This window comes from Rhinopithecus roxellana, chromosome 6 (assembly GCF_007565055.1).
Source record: "Rhinopithecus roxellana isolate Shanxi Qingling chromosome 6, ASM756505v1, whole genome shotgun sequence".
NCBI lineage: Eukaryota > Metazoa > Chordata > Mammalia > Primates > Cercopithecidae > Rhinopithecus > Rhinopithecus roxellana.
This window is the reverse complement of record NC_044554.1, coordinates 77,967,869-77,985,640: the sequence shown is the minus strand read 5'-3', so window position 1 is coordinate 77,985,640 and position 17,772 is coordinate 77,967,869. Positions and strand designations below refer to the sequence as shown.

Here is a 17,772-nt window from a genome sequence, read left to right as displayed (position 1 = left end):
TGTAGTCCCAGATACTCTGGAGGCTGATGTCGGAGGATCGCCTGAGCCTGGGAAGTGGAGGTTGCAGTGAGCTGTGATCGCACCACTGCACTCCAGTCTGGGCGACAGAGTGAGATTGTGTCTCAAAATAAATAAATAAATAAAAATAGGGATGGGGGTCTTGCTACATTGCCCAGGCTGGTCTCAAACTCTGGGCCTCAAGCCATCCTCCTGCCTCGGTCTCTGAAAGTGCTTGAAGTACAGGTGTGAGCTGTCACACCCAGCCTATATCTCTTTGTTCTTCTTTTTCCCTTAATATTTCTCCTTCTTCAATCTGTTTCCTCCCTTCCACCTTACCATTTCCACATTTTCTTTTATTTTCTTTATTTGTAAAGATGGGGTCTTGCTATATTGCCCAGGCTGGTCTCGGACTCCTGGCCTCAAGTGATCCTCTTGCCTCTGCCATATTTTCTTTTCTGTTCTTCCCCATCTTTTCCTCTCTCCACTCCATTAGTGTCCACTCTGACTCCTGCCCTCCTGTCTCTGATCTTTCCTGCTGCCTAAACTTTGTCTTCTACAAGGGCCCTGGCCAGGCGTGGTGGCTCATGCCTGTAATCCCAGCACTTTGGGAGGCGGAGGCAGGCAGATCACCTGAGGTCAGGAGTTCGAGACCAGCCTGGCCAACATAGCAAAACCCTGTCTCTACTACAAATACAAAAAATTAGCTAGGTGTGGTGGTGTGCGCCTGTAATCCCAGCTACTCCGGAGGCTGAAGCAGGAGAATTGCTTGAACCTGGGAGGCGGAGATAGCAGCACTGCACTCCAGCCTGGACAACAGAGTGAGACTCTGTCTCAATAAAAATAAATAAGTAAGTAAAAGCAGGAGAATTGCTTGAACCTGGGAGGCGGAGATAGCACCACTGCACTCCAGCCTGGACAACAGAGTGAGACCCTGTCTCAATAAAAATAAATAAGTAAGTAAAAGCAGGAGAATTGCTTGAACCTGGGAGGCGGAGATAGCACCACTGCACTCCAGCCTGGACAACAGAGTGAGACCCTGTCTCAATAAAAATAAATAAGTAAGTAAATAAATAAGTAAGTAAATAATAAATAAATAAGTAAATAAATAAATAAATAAGGCCTTAAGAAGCCCTGGCCCCACCTTCGCTGGAAGCCTGCCAGCCCTCTCTGCCACCCCTCAGCATTTTTAAATTATGTACTGTGGACTGTGCCCAGGAGCTTCAGTAAATGCTGGCTGGCCTTTTGGCTATTTATTTTTCCTTTTTCTCCCTTTCCATTTCCATCTTGCTCGCTTCCTTATATTTTCTTCGCCTTTCACTTTTTTTCCTCCCATTTCTCCTCTTCCGTTTCTCATAGGTCTCCCTATTTTCTTTTCTTTCTTTCTTTCTTTTTTTTTTTTGGAGACAGAGTCTCGTTCTGTCGCCCAGGCTGGAGTGCAGTGGCACGATCTCAGCTCACTGCAACCTCCGCCTCCCGGGTTCAAGTGACTCTCCTGCCTCAGCCTCCTGAGTAGCTGGGATTACGGGTGCCCGCCACCACGCCCGGCTGATTTTTGTATTTTTTTTTTTTTTTTTTTTTTTTTTTTTTTTTTTGAGACGGAGTCTCGCTCTGCCACCCAGGCTGGAGTGCTGTGGCCAGATCTCAGCTCACTGCAAGCTCTGCCTCCCGGGTTAACGCCATTCTCCTGCCTCAGCCTCCCGAGTAGCTGGGACTACAGGCGCCCGCCACCTCACCCGGCTAATTTTTTTTGTATTTTTTAGTGGAGACGGGGTTTCACCGTGTTAGCCAGGATGGTCTCGATCTCCTGACCTCGTGATCCGCCCGTCTCGGCCTCCCAAAGTGCTGGGATTACAGGCTTGAGCCACCGCGCCCGGCCGATTTTTGTATTTTTAACAGAGACGGGGTTTCGCCATGTTGGCCAGGCTGGTCTTGAACGCCTGACCTCAGGTGATCCGCCCGCCTTGGCCTCCCAAAGTGCTAGGATTACAGGCGTGAGCCACTGCGCCAGCCCGTCTCCTTGATTTCTCTTTCACCATTTTCCCACTTCCTTTTCTTTCCCTTCCCTCTACCTTCCCGGTTGTTTCCTTTCTTCTCCTTCCTCCTGCCCATTCCCGCCATTCCAGCCTCTTCGCGGCCGCTCAGGATCCCACCTTCCGCAGGAGTGAGCGCGCACCAGGCAGGACCGAGCGCGCGCCATGCATGACTCCCTGGGACTCGGGCGCGAGCATGCACGCGAGCGCGCTCTCCACGAGTTGGCAGCCGCTTACATTTTCCTCTTCGCTACCAGTTGCGTCATCTAGCGAGGTCCACGCTGATTGGCTGTCTGAACTGGGGGCCGAGGTGGTGTTGGGTGAGAGGGGGTTTGCCACTTTGCTAGTCTGTGTCAGAGCCGCGGTGACTCTCAACAGTTTGTGTGAATAGGTTATGTCCAGCGGGTAAAGAAAAGGAAGAGGCAACCAGGTGTAGTGGCTCAAGCCTGTAATCCCAACACTTTGGGAGGCCAAGGCGGGAGGATTGCTTGAGGCCAGGAGTTCAAGACCGGCCTGGGCAACATAGTGAGACCCCCATCTCTTAAAAAAAAAAAATTAGCTGGGCATAGTGGTGTGCACCTGGAGTCCCAGCTACTCGGGAGGCTGTGGCAAGAGGATTGCTTGAGCCCAGGAGTTTGAGACCTATGCCACTGCACTTTAGCCTGGGCAATAGAGCCATACCCTGTCTCAGAAAAGAAAAAAGAAAAAAAAGGAACAGGCTATGACTCTGGTGGACCTTAAGAGTTAGCACCCGGGCCAGACGTGGTGGCTCATAACTGTAATCCCTTGGAAAGCCAAGGTAGGTGGATCATTTGAGCCTAGGAGTTCAAGACCAGCCTGGGCAATGTGGTGAAACTCCATCTTTTCAAAAAAAAAGAAAAAGAAAAGAAAAATTAGCAGAGCTTGGTGGAGCACACCTGTAGTCCCAGCTACTTAAGGAGCCTAAGGCTGGAGGATCACCTGAGCCCGGGGAGGTTGAGTCTGCAGTGAACCATGAGAGCCATGATTGCGCCACTGCACTCCAGCCTGGGTGACAGAGTGAGACTGTCTCAAAAACAACAACAACAACAACAACAATAAAAAAGAGTTAGCACCCAAAGGACAAAGTTCTAGTGGCTGCTTTGGAGAAGGTGTCTTGAGTTTCCCATTTCAGCGCCGGGTCCTTACCCAGCCCAAGTATTTCTGGAAAAGTTGGGCCGGGCGCGGTGGCTCAAGCCTGTAATCCCAGCACTTTGGGAGGCCGAGACGGGCGGATCACGAGGTCAGGAGATCGAGACCATCCTGGCTAACACGGTGAAACCCCCTCTCTACTAAAAAATACAAAAAACTAGCCAGGCGAGGTGGCGGGCGCCTGTAGTCCCAGCTACTCGGGAGGCTGAGGCAGGAGAATGGCGTAAACCCGGGAGGTGGAGCTTGCGGCTAAGATCCGGCCACTGCACTTCCGCCCGGGCGACAGAGCGAGACTCCGTCTCAAAAAAAAAAAAAAGAAAGAAAAGTTGAAGACCTCAGTCAGTTGGGATAGGACCACCTCGGTGTTGCCTGATTCTAGGCTGCTGTTGGGGCCCAGCCTCCTCAGGGCCCTATCTCTGCTGCCATCTTCCCTCAATTCCATCCACCTCAATTCCCTGGCCTTTTGCTTCACAGGTGGCCACTACATGCTCCTGGACCCCAAGAATGCAAGACCCGGACAGAAAGCCGTCCTCCTGAGCCCCGTGAGCCCGTCCTCCGGCTGTCTGAGCTTTTCCTTCCACTACGTCCTCCGGGGCCAATCTCCTGGTGCAGCCCTCCACGTTTACGCTTCCGTCTTGGGTTAGAGCGGAGAATTCACGGGATTTATACTGACCTGGGCACATCTCCCAGGGTTGGCTTGATGGGGAAACATGGGGCATCCCTCAGGGTCTAGGGAGGTATGGAATATGTGTGAGATTATTCCATGAAGTGGAAATCATGGCTGGGAAGGCTCTTTGGGAGGCCGAGGTGGGCAGATCACGAGGTCAGGAAATCGAGACCATCCTGGCCAACATGGTGAAATCCTGTCTCTACTAAAAATACAAAAATTAGCCACATGTAGTCCCAGCTACACAGGAGGCAGGAGAATCGCTTGAACCGGGCAGGCGGAGGTTGCAGTGAGCCGAGATCGTGCCACTGCACTCCAGCCTGGCGACAGAGCGAGACTCCATCTCAAATAAAAAAGAAGGTTGTGCTGGCCTGGCAAGGTGACTTACTCCTGTAATCCTGCACTTTGGGAGGCTGACGCTGGTGGATCACCTGAGGTCAGGAGTTTGAGACCAGCCTGGCTAACATAGAGAAACCTTGTCTCTACTAAAAATACAAAAATTAACCAGGTATTGTGGCACACGCCTGTAATCTCAGCTACTCAAGAGGCTGAGGTAGGAGAATCGCTTGAATCTAGGAGACAGAAGTTGCAGTGAGCCAGGATAGTGCCACTGCACTCCAGCCTGGGCAACAGAGCAAGACTCCATCTCAAAAAATAATGATGATAAATAAACAAAATAAAAAAGAAGGTTGTGCTTTCATTTGGCAGTAATAGTCCCCAACTATACCCTCTGCTCCTCATCCTCCTGGGTATAGTTCAAAGTCATTTCCCAGTCCCCTTAAGCTCACTTCTCCCTCCGATTCCTTTCACTGCAGGGAGCATCCGGAAACACACTCTCTTCTCAGGACAACCTGGGCCCAACTGGCAGGCTGTTTCTGTCAATTACACAGCTGTGGGACGGATACAGGTACAGAGAAGCAAGGGGTCAGGTCCTTGCACATGGTAGGCACACCCAATGTTGAAATAAATTGAGGGGCGTGGTGCTGTGTCTCATGCCTGTATTCCCAATACTTTGGGAGGCTGAGGAGGGAGGATTGCTTCAGGACAGGAGTTCAAGACCAGCCTAGGCAACATAGCAAGACCCCATCTCTACAAAAAAATACAAAAATTAGGCGGGCATAGTGATGTGTGCCTGTAGTCCCAGGTACTCGGGAGGCTGAGGTGGGAGGATCATTTGAGCCCTGGAGGTCAAGGTTGCAGTGAGCTATGATCGCACCACTGCGCTCCAGCCTGGAAAACAGGGCAAGACCCTGTCTGGGGGAAAAAAAAAAATGAATTGAGGGTCTGGGATAGGGAGTAGGGATTCTGGGTCGTGGAATGGAGCCGAGTCAGATCAGGGGCTTAGGGGTATGGGCTGTGCTCACTCCCAGCCCATCTCCCTTTTTCTCCAGTTCACCGTGGTGGGCGTTTTTGGAAAGACCCCAGAGCCAGCTGTGGCAGTCGATGCAACCAGCATTGCTCCTTGTGGGGGTGAGAACAGGCCCTGGGAGGCCCGGATCTCTCAGAATCCGGGGTGGGCTGGGGGAGGGCTGGAGAGTGTCACTCAACTTGCTTAAATATCCTATTTTGATCCCCCAGAGGGCTTTCCTCAGTGTGACTTTGAAGACAACGCCCATCCCTTCTGTGACTGGGTCCAGACTTCCGGGGATGGTGGACACTGGGCCCTCGGACATAAAAATGGACCCATCCATGGCATGGGCCCCATGGGAGGTTTCCCTAATGCAGGTGAGGAGATTGAAGAGCGCTCGCGCCAAGGAATCACTCAGTCTGCTCCCAGGTAGTGGACTGGCTGCTGTGACTGGTGGGAGAAGTTGTTTCGGACAGGGGGAAGATCAGTCCACAGGTGTTTGTTCGGAAGTTGCCATGGTACCGGAACTGTGGAGCTAGCAGAGTAACTTAAAGATTCTCAGGGTGGGGGGATCACTGAAATCCTAAGAAAACCCAGGCAATCTCACTTCATAGAGCCCAAGGCTTCAAAACCCACCACTTCATTTTCAGTCTAGACATTTATGAGTGGCTCATGCCTGCAAGTCTAGCACTTTGGGAGGCTGAGGCGGGAGGATTGCTTGGGCCCAGGAGTTTGAGCTCAGCCTGGGCAACATAGTGAGAACCCCATCTTTAGGAAAAAAAAAAAATATATATATATATATATATTTTAAATTAGCCAGATGTGGTGGCGTGTGCTTGTAGTCCCACCTACTTGCGAGAGTGACGTGGGAGGATCGCTTGAGCTCAGAAGTCGAGGCTGCAGTGAGCTGTGATTGAACCAGTGCACTCCAGCCTGGGCAACAGAGCGAGACCTTGCCTCTAAAAAATAAAAAAAAAAAAAAATAGGCCAGGCATAGTGGCTCACATCTTTAATTCCAGCACTTTGGGAAGCCGAGGCAGGTTGATCACTTGAGGTCAGGAGTTCGAGACCAGCCTGGGCAACATGGTGAAACCCTGACTCTACTAAAATTATATAAAAATTAGCCAGGAGTGGTGGTGTGCACCTGTAGTCCCAGCTACTCAGGAGGCTGAGGCAGGAGAACCGCCTGACCCCAGGAGGCAGAGACTGCAGTGAGCTGAGATCACACCACTGCACTCCAATCAGGGCAACAGAGTGAGATTCTGTCTTACAAAAATATAAAAAGAAATAATTTTTTAAAAAGACAATAATGAGGGCAGGGTGCAGTGGCTCACACAGGTAATCCCAGTGCTTTGGGAGGTTGAGGTGGGTAGATCACTTGAGGCCAGGAGTTTGAGACTAGCCTGGCCAACATGGTGAAACCCCACCTCTACCAAAAACACAAAAATTAGCCAGACATGGTGGCACACACTTGTAATCCTAGCTACTTGGGAGGCTGAGGCAGGAGGATTGCTTGAACCTGGGAGGTGGAGGTTGTAGTGAGCTAAGATCGTATCACTGCACTCCAGCCTGGGTAACACACACACACACACACGCGCACGTGCGCGCGACATTAATGAATGTAATCTAGGTTGCTGGTTTGCTTCTCTTTTTTTTTTTGAGATGGAGTCTTACTCTGTCACCAGGCTGGAGTGCAGGCGTGATCTCAGCTCACTGCAACCTCCACCTCCCGGGTTCAAGTGATTCTCCTACCTCAGCCTCCCGAGTAGTTGGGATTACAGGCATGCACCACCACGCCCGGCTAATTTTTGTATTTTTAGTAGAGACGGGTTTCACCATGTTGGCCAGGATGGTCTTGATCTCTTGACCTCGTGATCGGCTGGCCTCGGTCTCCCAAAGTGCTGGGATTACAGGCGTGAGCCACTGTGCATGGCCGCTTTTCCCTTTCTTTGTGACCCCACCTTCTTTAGTTAGATGTTAGATGTCTAAAATGAGCGGAAAAAATAATGCTACGACCTGGGGAATTTGAGTGTTTGCTCAGATCCCTGTTCAGAAAGCGAAGCTTTGCTAAAGCAGCAGTGGTATGTCCTGTGCAGGCTTCTTATCTTGCCTGTCCCCTTCCTTTGCCCAGGGAGTCACTATATCTACCTTGAAGCTGACAAGTTCTCCCAGGCAGGGCAGTCGGCCAGACTGGTGAGCCGGCCCTTCTGCGCCCCGGGTGACATCTGCGTGGAGTTCGCGTACCACATGTATGGCCTTGGGGAGGGTACCATGCTCGAACTCCTCCTGGGAAGTCCTGCGGGGAGCCCTCCGATTCCTCTCTGGAAACGCGTGGGGTCTCAGCGCCCTTACTGGCAGAACACCTCCGTCACCATCCCCTCAGGACACCAACAGCCCATGCAGGTGAGAGACAGAGGCGGGGGTCCTGTCTGTGTGGGGTGAGGGGGCCAATGCCTGGGATCTGGGGGCACCACCAGTGCTGAAGAGGTGGAGAACTGGAAAGAGAGCCAAGAAAAGGGGAACTTCATGTTACGGAAAGTGAGAAAGGGGCCGGGACAGGGTTAGACCGTTGAGGCTGGAACAAGGTGACATTTTGGCAGAGGACAGACTCTATGCCCAGCAGAATCACAGAGTTGCTGGAGATTCAATTTTGTTTCTCTCTCTGTCTTTCTCCCTTGTCGCCTTCAGCTGATTTTCAAGGCCATCTGGGGCAGCAACATGGCCTTTGTGGTTGCTATGGGTTTCATCTTGATCAATCCTGGGACTTGTCCAGGTAAGACCAAAGCCCAGGCTCCAGAAAGGGGGCAGTACCCTGAGATCACCATTCCCCAGGGTTCTCTCTATGACCTGCTTAAAATGCAGGTCCTAGCTGGGCACGGTGGCTCAAGCCTGTAATCCCAGCACTTTGGGAGGCCAAGACGGACGGATCATGAGGTCAGGAGATGGAGACCATCCTGGCTAGCATGGTGAAACCCCACCTCTACTAAAAAATACAAAAAACTAGCCAGGCGAAGTGGCGGGTGCCTGTAGTCCCAGCTACTCGGGAGGCTGAGGCAGGAGAATGGCGTGAACCCGGGAGGTGGAGCTTGCAGTGAGCTGACATCCGGCCACTGCACTCCAGCCTGGGAGACAGAGCGAGACTCCGTCTGAAAAAAAAAAAAAAAAAATTGCGGGTCCTCCCTGGAGCCCGAATTCTCACCCAGCTGGCTTTATTTTCCGTCTTCTACCCACCTCTCCTTCCCCTGCACTTCAAGATGTTTGCCTGGGTGAATGTGGCTTAGATACCATGGATTCTGGGGGCTGGATCCAGAACTCCTTCCTTCCCCTGCAATCTTGAAGGCCAGACCCATATCCCATTCATTTTTGCTTTTCTCGTACCTGGCACAATATCTGACATATATTACTGTTTGTTGAGTGAATGAAGGTTGGGGGTTGGAAGTAGAAAGAAAGGTGTATGTGGCCGGGCGCAGTGGCTCAAGCCTGTAATCCCAGCACTTTGGGAGGCCGAGACGGGTGGATCACGAGGTCAGGAGATCGAGACCATCCTGGCTGACACGGTGAAACTCCGTCTCTACTAAAAAATACAAAAAAACTAGCTGGGCAAGGTGGCGGGCGCCTGTAGTGCCAGCTACTCAAGAGGCTGAGGCAGGAGAATGGTGTGAACCCGGGAGGCAGAGCTTGCAGTGAGCTGAGATCCGGCCACTGCACTCTAGCCCTGGCGACAGAGCGAGACTCCGTCTCAAAAAAAAAAAAAAAAAAGAAAGGTGTAAATAAGTCGCCCATTGGAGCCCACTCCAATTAGATGGCAGTGAAGAGGGTGGTGGTATGGTTTTGACTAAACTCCAGGGATTCTTTTTTTTTTTCTTTTCAGTGAAAGTGCTACCAGAGCTTCCTCCCATATCTCCAGTTTCTTCCACTGGCCCTTCTGAAACCACCGGCTTCACAGAAAATCCTACAGTTTCCATAGAAAAACCCACCGTCACCACAGAAAAGCCCACAGTCCCCAAAGAAAAGCCCACCATTCCCTTAGAAAAGCCCACCATCCCTACCGAAGAGCCCTCTCTCCCCCCAGGAAAACCCACTGTCCCCGCAGAAGAGCCCACCACCACCACTGAGGAGACCACCATCTCCACAGAAGAGCCTGCTATCCCCACAGAAAAACCCACTGTCCCCACGGAAAAACCCACTGTCCCCACGGAAAAACCCACTGTCCCCATGGAAAAACCCACTATCCCCACTGAAGAAACCACCACCTCCATTGAAGAGACTACCATCTCCACAGAAAAACCCACCATCCCCGTGGAAAAACCCACCATCCCCACGGAAAAACCCACCATCTCCACGGAAAAACCCACCATCTCCACGGAAAAACCCACCATCCCCACGGAAAAACCCACCATCCCCACGGAAAAACCCACCATCCCCACGGAAAAACCCACCATCCCCGCGGAAAAACCCACCATCTCCGCGGAAAAACCCACCATCTCCACGGAAAAACCCACTATCTCCACGGAAAAACCCACCATCTCCACGGAAAAACCCACCATCCCCACAGAAAAACCCACCATCTCCACAGAAAAACCCACCATCCCCACAGAAAAACCCACCATCCACACAGAAAAACCCACCATCTCCACAGAAAAACCCACCATCCCCACAGAAAAACCCACCATCTCCACAGAAAAACCCACCATCTCCACAGAAAAACCCACCATCTCCACAGAAAAACTCACCATCTCCACAGAAAAACTCACCATCCCCACGGAGAAACCCACCATCCCTACAGAGAAGCTCACAGCCCTGAGGCCACCCCATCCCAGTCCCACAGCCACTGGGCTGGCAGCCTTGGTGATGTCTCCACATGCTCCAACTGCCCCTATGACCAGTGTGATCCTGGACACTACCACACCCCCCAGACCCAATACAGGTATGAGGTGGATGGAGTGTGGGCCAAGGCTGAATGTCAGAGAGTGACTAGGAGAGAGTCAGGGAAAGGGATGCTTCTGGTAGAAAGCTTCTAGTTGCTTCTAGATGCTTCTAGTACTCTCAGGGCGGAGCTGAAGCAATCCATGGTGACTTCAGAGGAAATGGGGAGGACTGTCCAGAGTGAGAGGGATGGCAGGGCTGGAGTGGTTGGGGGTGTCAGGACCTAGCCACGAGGCTTCCTTCTCCTTGTTTGTTATTGAGATATAATCCATATTTCATAAAATTCACCCTTTTAAAGTGTACAATTCTAGGCCGGGCATGGTGGCTCACACCTATAATCCCAGCACTTTGGGGGGCCAAGGCAGGAGAGTTGCTTGAGCACAAGAGTTCGAGACCAGCCTAGGCAACATAAATAGCAAGAGCCTGTCTCCACTTTAAAATGGAAAAAAAAAAAAAAAATTAGCTGGGTGTGGTAGGGCACACCTGTAGTCCCAGCTACTTGGGAGACTGAGGTGAGAGGATCGCTTGAGCCTGGGAGGTTGAGGCTGTAGCGAGCCATGACTGGGTCACTGTACTTTAGCCTGGGCAACAGAGCGAGACCCCATCTTTAAAAAAAAAAAAAGCTGGCCAGGCGCGGTGGCTCAAGCCTGTAATCCCAGCACTTTGGGAGGCCGAGACAGGTGGATCATGAGGTCAGGAGATCGAGACCATCCTGGGTAACACGGTGAAACCCCGTCTCTACTAAAAACTACAAAAAACTAGCCAGGTGAGGTGGTGGCGCCTGTAGTCCCAGCTACCCGGGAGGCTGAGGCAGGAGAATGGCGTGAACCCCGGAGGCGGAGCTTACAGTGAGCTGAGATCCGGCCACAGCACTCCAGCCTGGGTGACAGAGCGAGACTCCGTCTCAAAAAAAAAAAAAAAAAGCAAAAGCAATTCTATGGTTTTTAGTATATTCCCAAGGTTGTGCAACCATTATCACTTTCTAATCCAGACATTTTTATCACTCCAAAAAGAAACCCTGTACCTATTAGCAGTCCTCACTCCCCCTTCCCCCAGCCCCTGGCAACCACAAATTTCTTTCCTTTATCCATGGATTTGCCAGTTCTGGACAGTTCATACAAATGGAATCATGCAATATGTGAGCCTTTGTGTTTAGCTTCTTTCACTGAGTGTAATGTTTTCCGGGCCATCCATACTGTAGCATGCATCAGGACTTCATTCCTTTAAAAAAAAAATGTCTTTTTTTTTTTTTTTTTTTTTTGAGACGGAGTCTCGCTGTGTTGCCCAGGCTGGAGTGCAGTGGCGCGATCTCGGCTCACTGCAAGCTCCGCCTCCCGGGTTCACCCCATTCTCCCGCCTCAGCCTCCGAGTAGCTGGGACTACAGGCGCCCGCCACCACGCCCGGCTAGTTCTTTGTATTTTTAGTAGAGACGGGGTTTCACCGTGTTAGCCAGGATGGTCTTGATCTCCCGACCTCGTGATCCACCCGCCTCGGCCTCCCAAAGTGCTGGGATTACAGGCTTGAGTCACCGCGCCCGGCCTGTTTATATTTTTGAGACAGGGTCTCGCTCTGTCACGCAGGCTGGAGGGCAGTGGCGTGATCTCAGCTCACTACAACCTCTGCCTCCGGGGCTCAAGCAACTATCCTGCCTCAGTCTCCTGAGTAGCTGGGCCCACAGGCCTGCACCACCAGGACCAGCTAATTTTTGTATTTTTTAGTAGAAACGGGGTTTCACAGGCCGGCGCAGTGGCTCAAGCCTGTAATCCCAGCACTTTGGGAGGCCGAGACGGGCGGATCACGAGGTCAGGAGATCAAGACCATCCTGGCTAACATGGTGAAACCCCGTCTCTACTAAAAAATACAAAAAACTAGCCGGACAAGGTGGCGGCCGCCTGTAGTCCCAGCTACTCGGGAGGCTGAGGCAGGAGAATGGCGTGAACCCAGGAGACGGAGCTTGCAGTGAGCTGAGATCCGGCCACTGCACTCCAGCCCAGGTGACAGAGCAAGACTCCATCTCTAAAAAAAAAAAAAAAAAAAAAAAAAAGAAACGGGGTTTCACCATGGCGGCCAGGCTGGTCTTGACCTCCCAAAGTCCTGGGATTACAGGGGTGTAATCCTGTAATTACACTTCAGTCTCGGCCTCCCAAAGTCTTGGGATTATAGGGGTGAGCCACTGTGTCCGGCTCTGGGGTTTCGCCCTGTTGGCCAGGCTGTTCTTGAACTCCTGGCCTCAAGTGATTCGCCTGCCTCGGCTTCCCAAAGTGCTGGGATTACAGGTGTGAGCCACCGTGCCCAGCCTAAAATTGTTTTATTTTTAATTTTGTTTTGTAGGGATGGGGTCTCACTACGTTGCACAGGCTGGTCTCAAACTCCTGGCCTCAAACAGTCCTCCCACCTCAGCCTCCCAGAGTGCTGGGATTATAGGTGTGAGCCACCACACCCAGCCTTCAGGCCTTTTTATGGCTGAATAATACGGTCCTGTTTCCTAGAGAAGAACTTGAGTTTGGGGGTAGAGGAGAGACAGGGAGACTCCCTGAGAAAGCTGTGGAATGAAAGCATGACAGAGGCTGTTTTCTCCTTAGAGCGCTGCCCCCCAAATGCACACTACGAATCCTGTGCTTGTCCTGCTTCGTGCAAGAGTCCCAGGCCTAGCTGTGGGCCGCTCTGTCGGGGGGGCTGTGTCTGCAACCTTGGCTTTTTGTTTAGTGACAACCACTGCATCCAGGCCTCTTCCTGCAATTGCTTCTACAACAACAACTACTATAAGGTAAGCCCCTCGGGATGCTGTGGTCCCATGAGGGAGATTGATGGCAGAACACCTGGGTTCCAGCTCCATCTGCTCCCCAGGTGAAGGAACGGGGATCACTGGATAGTCCCAAGGGGTCAGCTCAGAAGCAATGGTTACACGACAGCGAAGTTATTCATTTAGTCTTTTCTTTTTTTTTGAGACAGGGTCTCGCTCTGTCGCTCAGGCTGGAGTACAGTGGCGTGATAGTGGCTCACTGCAGCCGCCACTTCCCGGGCTCCAGTGATCCTCCCACCTCAGCCTCCCAAGTAGCTGGGACTGCAGGCACATGCCACCGTGCCCAGCTAATTTTTGTATTTTTGGTAGAGACAGGGTTTCACTATGTTGCCTAGGCTGGTCTTGAAATCCCGAGTTCAAGCAATCCTCCTGCCTCAGCCTCCCAAAGTGATGGGATTATAGGCATAAGCCACTGTGTCTGGCTGGGCACATTTAGTTTTTTCTTTTTTGAGACAAAGTCTCGCTCTGTCACCCAGGCTGGAGTGTAGTGGCACGATCTCAGCTCACTACAACCTCCACCTCCCAGGTTCAAGCAATTGTCTGCCTCAGCCTCCCAAGTAGCTGGGATAACAGGCTCACGCCACCACGCCCGGCTAATTTTTGTTATTTTTAGTAGAGATGGGGTTTCACCATACATTCTTTTTTTTTTTTTTTTTTTTTTTTTTTTTTTTTTTTTTTTTTTTTTTTTTTGAGACGGAGTCTCGCTCTGTCGCCCAGGCTGGAGTGCAGTGGCCGGATCTCAGCTCACTGCAAGCTCCGCCTCCTGGGTTCACGCCATTCTCCTGCCTCAGCCTCCTGAGTAGCTGGGACTACAGGCGCCCGCCAGGTCGCCCGGCTAGATTTTTGTATTTTTAGTAGAGACGGGGTTTCACCATGTTAGCCAGGATGGTCTTGATCTCCTGACCTCGTGATCCGCCCGTCTCGGCCTCCCAAAGTGCTGGGATTACAGGCTTGAGCCACCGCGCCCGGCCTCACCATACATTCTTTACCTCTTTAAATCTTTTATCCATATTTATAAAGTGTACACAATAAGATTTTCTACCTCATATAAGATTATTGTAAAGATGAAATTAAATCCTAACACATACAATTACTTAATAAGTGTTAATTATTATCGTTAGTAATTTATGATAAATATATGCAACCTATTAATTAAAAGTGCATTAAAGGGCCTGGCACGGTGACTCACACCTGTAATCCCAATACTTTAGGAGGCTGAAATGGAGGGATTGCTTGAGCCCAGCAGTTTGAGGCTGCAGTGGGCTATGATTGCACCACTGCACTCCAGCCTGGGTGACAGAGAGACCCTGTCTCTAAAAAAAAAAAAAACCACAACAAAATGTGCATTAAGTAATTCATTAATGTCCAGAGCCTCTTCTCAGCTCCAGGTGTTCTTCCCGTTGACATTACAGCTTCTACTTGTCCCTTTTGGGACTATTATTTCCTTCCCCTGCCCCCTTTAACCAGTCTCCTGGGTCTCTCTGAGTTGCTGCTGAGATCAGCCTGGGCAGAAAGATGTGTTACAACCATTGGCACTAAGAGGCTCTTCCCTCTGCCCTAGGAGGCGTGTATTCACTTTTATTTTGTTTTTTCTTTTTTGGGGAGGGGGGCAAACTATTCACTCACAGTCCTCTATTGATGCAAAAACCATTCTAGCCGTTTTTGTTTGTTTGATTTTGAGACAGAGTTTCGCTCTTGTTGCCCAGGCTGTAGTGCAATGGCGCCATCTCCACTCACCACAACCTCCTCTTCCCGGGTTCAAGCAATTCTCCTGCCTCAGCCTCCCAAGTAGCTGGGATTACAGGCATGAGCCACCATGCCCGGCTAATTTTGTATTTTTGGTAGAGGTGGGGTTTCTCCATGTTAGTCAGGCTGGTCTCGAACTCCTGACCTCAGGCGATCCACCCTCCTCGGCTTCCCAAAGTGCTGGGATTACAGGCGTGAGCCTCCGCACCCAGCTGTATTCACTTCTAATAGGTTCATTTATGCATTCAAGAAATGTTTATTTAGTACTTTCTTCAAAGGTTTTTTTTTTTTTTTTTTTTTTTTTTTTGGTAGAGATGGGGTCTGGCTCTGTTGCCCAGGCTGGTCTATGAACTCCTGGGCTTAACCCATCCTCCCATCTCAGCCTCCCGACGTGGTGAACCGCCACACCCAGCCTATGTAGTACTTTCTACTCTCCTGGCCCTGGGGTTGCTATGGATAGGTTGTGGTCCTTGCCCTCATAATGCTCTCAGATTCAGAGACACAAATGGGGGTCTTGGTTTACTCCTTCATTCAACAAGTATTTATTGAATGAGAGCGTTCATGGGAGGACTAAGATGTTGGGTAAAGACAGACATTGGCCGGGTGCGGTGGCTCATGCCTGTAATCCCAGCACTTTGGGAGGCCAAGGTGGGCAGATCACCTGAGGTTAGGAGTTCGAGACCAGCCTGGCCAACATGGAGAAACCAAGTCTCTACTAAAAATACAAAAATTAGCCAGGCATGGTGGTGCACACCTTTAATTCCAGCTACTCGGGAGGCTGAGGCACGAGAACCGCTTGAACCCGGGGGCGAAGCTTGCAGTGAGCCAAGATCGTGCCACTTCACTCCAGCCTAGGCAACAGAGCGAGACTCCATCTCAAAAAAAAAAAAAAAAATGTCAGACATAAGGCTGGGTGCGGTGGCTCACACCTATAATCCCAGCACTTTGGGAGGCCAAGGCAGGAGGGTCACTTGAGCTCAGGAGTTCAATACCAGCCTAGGCAACATAGCAAGACTCCATCTCTCCAAAATGTTAAAAAAAAAAAAAAAAAAAGTCGGGCATGGTGGCATGTTCCTGTAGTCCCATATACTTAGGAGGTTGAGGCAGGAGGATGGTTTGAGCCCAGGGGGTCAAGGCTGCAATGAGCCATGATTGCACCACTGCACTCCAGTCTGGGCAACAGAGTGAGACCCTGTCTCTTAAAAAACAAAAACAAGTGGGAGGAGAGGAGAGCGTTCTGGGAGGAGAGAAAAGCGCGTGCAAATGTGCTGTCGTGGTGAGAATATCAAGTATCAAGTAGGTGGTGGGGAGAGGAATCACATGAGGAAGGTCAGGTCTGCATGGGACGGCAGCCTCTCTCCCGGGCACGGCGGAGGGAAAGGAAGAATAGCTGGTCATGGAGGCTCACGCCTGTAATCCCAGCACTTTGGGAGGCTGAGGCAAGTGGATCACCTGAGGTCAGGAGTTCGAGGCCAGCCTGGTCAACATGGTGAAACCCCGTTTCCACTAAAACTACAAAAATTAGCTGGACATGGTGGTGGGTACCTGTATTCCCAGTTACTCAGGAGGCTGAGGCATGAGAATCACTTGAACCTGGGAGGCAGAGATTGCAATGAGCTGAGATCAGACTCCATCCAAAAAAAAAAGAAAGAAAGAAAAAAGGAGGGAAGAAAGGAACGAAGAGAAAGAAAGGAAGGAAAAAGGAAAAGAAAGGAAGGAAGGAAGGAAGAAAGGAAAGAGGGAAGGAAGGGCCGGGCTCAGTGGCTCATGCCTGTAATCTGAGCACTTTGGGAAGCCAAGGCAGGCGGATCTCCTGAGGTCAGGAGTTTGAGACCAGCCTGGCCAACGTGGAGAAATCCCATCTCTACTAAAAATACAAAAAATTTGGCCGGGCACGGTGGCTCAAGCCTGTAATCCCAGCACTTTGGGAGGCCGAGACGGGCAGATCACGAGGTCAGGAGTTCGAGACCATCCTGGCTAACACGGTGAAACCCCGTCTCTACTAAAAAATACAAAAAGCTAGCCAGGCGAGGTGACTGATGCCTGTAGTCCCAGCTACTCGGGAGGCTGAGGCAGGAGAATGGCGTAAACCCGGGAGGCGGAGCTTGTAGTGAGCTGAGATCCGGCCACTGCACTCCAGCCTGGGCGACAGAGCGAGACTCCGTCTCAAAAAAAAATACAAAAAATTTGCTGGGCATAGTAATGGTCATCTGTAGTCCCGGCTACTCAGGAGACTGAAGCAGGAGAATTGCTTGAGCCCGGGAGGTGGAGGTTGCAGTGAGCCGAGATTGCACCACTGCACTCCAGCTTGGGCAACAGAGTAAGACTCCATCTCAAATAAATAAATAAATATAAAAAAGAAAAAGAAAAGAAAAGGGAGAAGGACTCTAGGAGCTATATGACCATGTGACCTCACATCCCTTTCTCCCAGCCTGGGGCAGAGTGGTTCAGCCCCAACTGCACAGAACGTTGCCGCTGTTGGCCAGGGAGTCGGGTCGAGTGCCAAATCTCTCAGTGCGGGACACACACTGTGTGCCAGCTTAAGAATGGCCAGTACGGATGCCACCCCTATGGTGAGAGCCCCTCCCCATGCTGTCCCTGCCTGCCAGCCTGTTGGAGTGGACGTGACGCCAGGATGCCAATCCCTCGATTGAGCAGAGGAACGGGGGCCTGCCACCAGGCAGCGGGTGGGCCGGCGTGTGGGGTCCAGCCTGAAGGGGCCACAGAAGCAGCTTCGCCTGTTCTTTCCCCCTCCCAGCAGGCACTGCCACCTGCTTGGTCTACGGAGATCCTCACTATGTCACCTTTGATGGGAGGCACTTTGGCTTCATGGGCAGGTGCTCTTACATCTTGGCCCAACCCTGTGGCAACTCAACAGGTAGGCCCTGGAGATGCTGCCGTGGTCTGGGGGAAGGGTCTGTGGGCAGCGCTGCTGGGCATGAGGCATGGTGGGTGGCAGGAAGGGGCAGGGCGCAGATGGGGGAGAGGCAAAATAGGAGCAAGTTCTTCTGTAAGGTGAGGGTTGAAGGCCGGGCATAGTGGCTCACACTGGTAACCTCAGCACTTTGGGAGGCTGAGGCA

At 51.4% G+C, this 17,772-nt stretch overlaps 1 protein-coding gene across 1 annotated transcript in view; it reads left to right on the top strand.

The window, feature by feature from the left end:
- Positions 1-17,772, top strand: part of ZAN (zonadhesin) — a 64,016-nt gene that overhangs the window by 7,032 nt on the left and 39,212 nt on the right. Inside the window, exons 7-16 of the mRNA XM_030932772.1 lie at positions 3,675-3,839; positions 4,683-4,774; positions 5,259-5,337; positions 5,446-5,592; positions 7,347-7,618; positions 7,904-7,988; positions 9,087-10,142; positions 12,725-12,909; positions 17,123-17,264; positions 17,450-17,569. Of these exons, the coding sequence (XP_030788632.1) occupies positions 3,675-3,839; positions 4,683-4,774; positions 5,259-5,337; positions 5,446-5,592; positions 7,347-7,618; positions 7,904-7,988; positions 9,087-10,142; positions 12,725-12,909; positions 17,123-17,264; positions 17,450-17,569 (2,343 nt within the window). The remainder of the gene's footprint in view (positions 1-3,674; positions 3,840-4,682; positions 4,775-5,258; positions 5,338-5,445; positions 5,593-7,346; positions 7,619-7,903; positions 7,989-9,086; positions 10,143-12,724; positions 12,910-17,122; positions 17,265-17,449; positions 17,570-17,772) is intronic.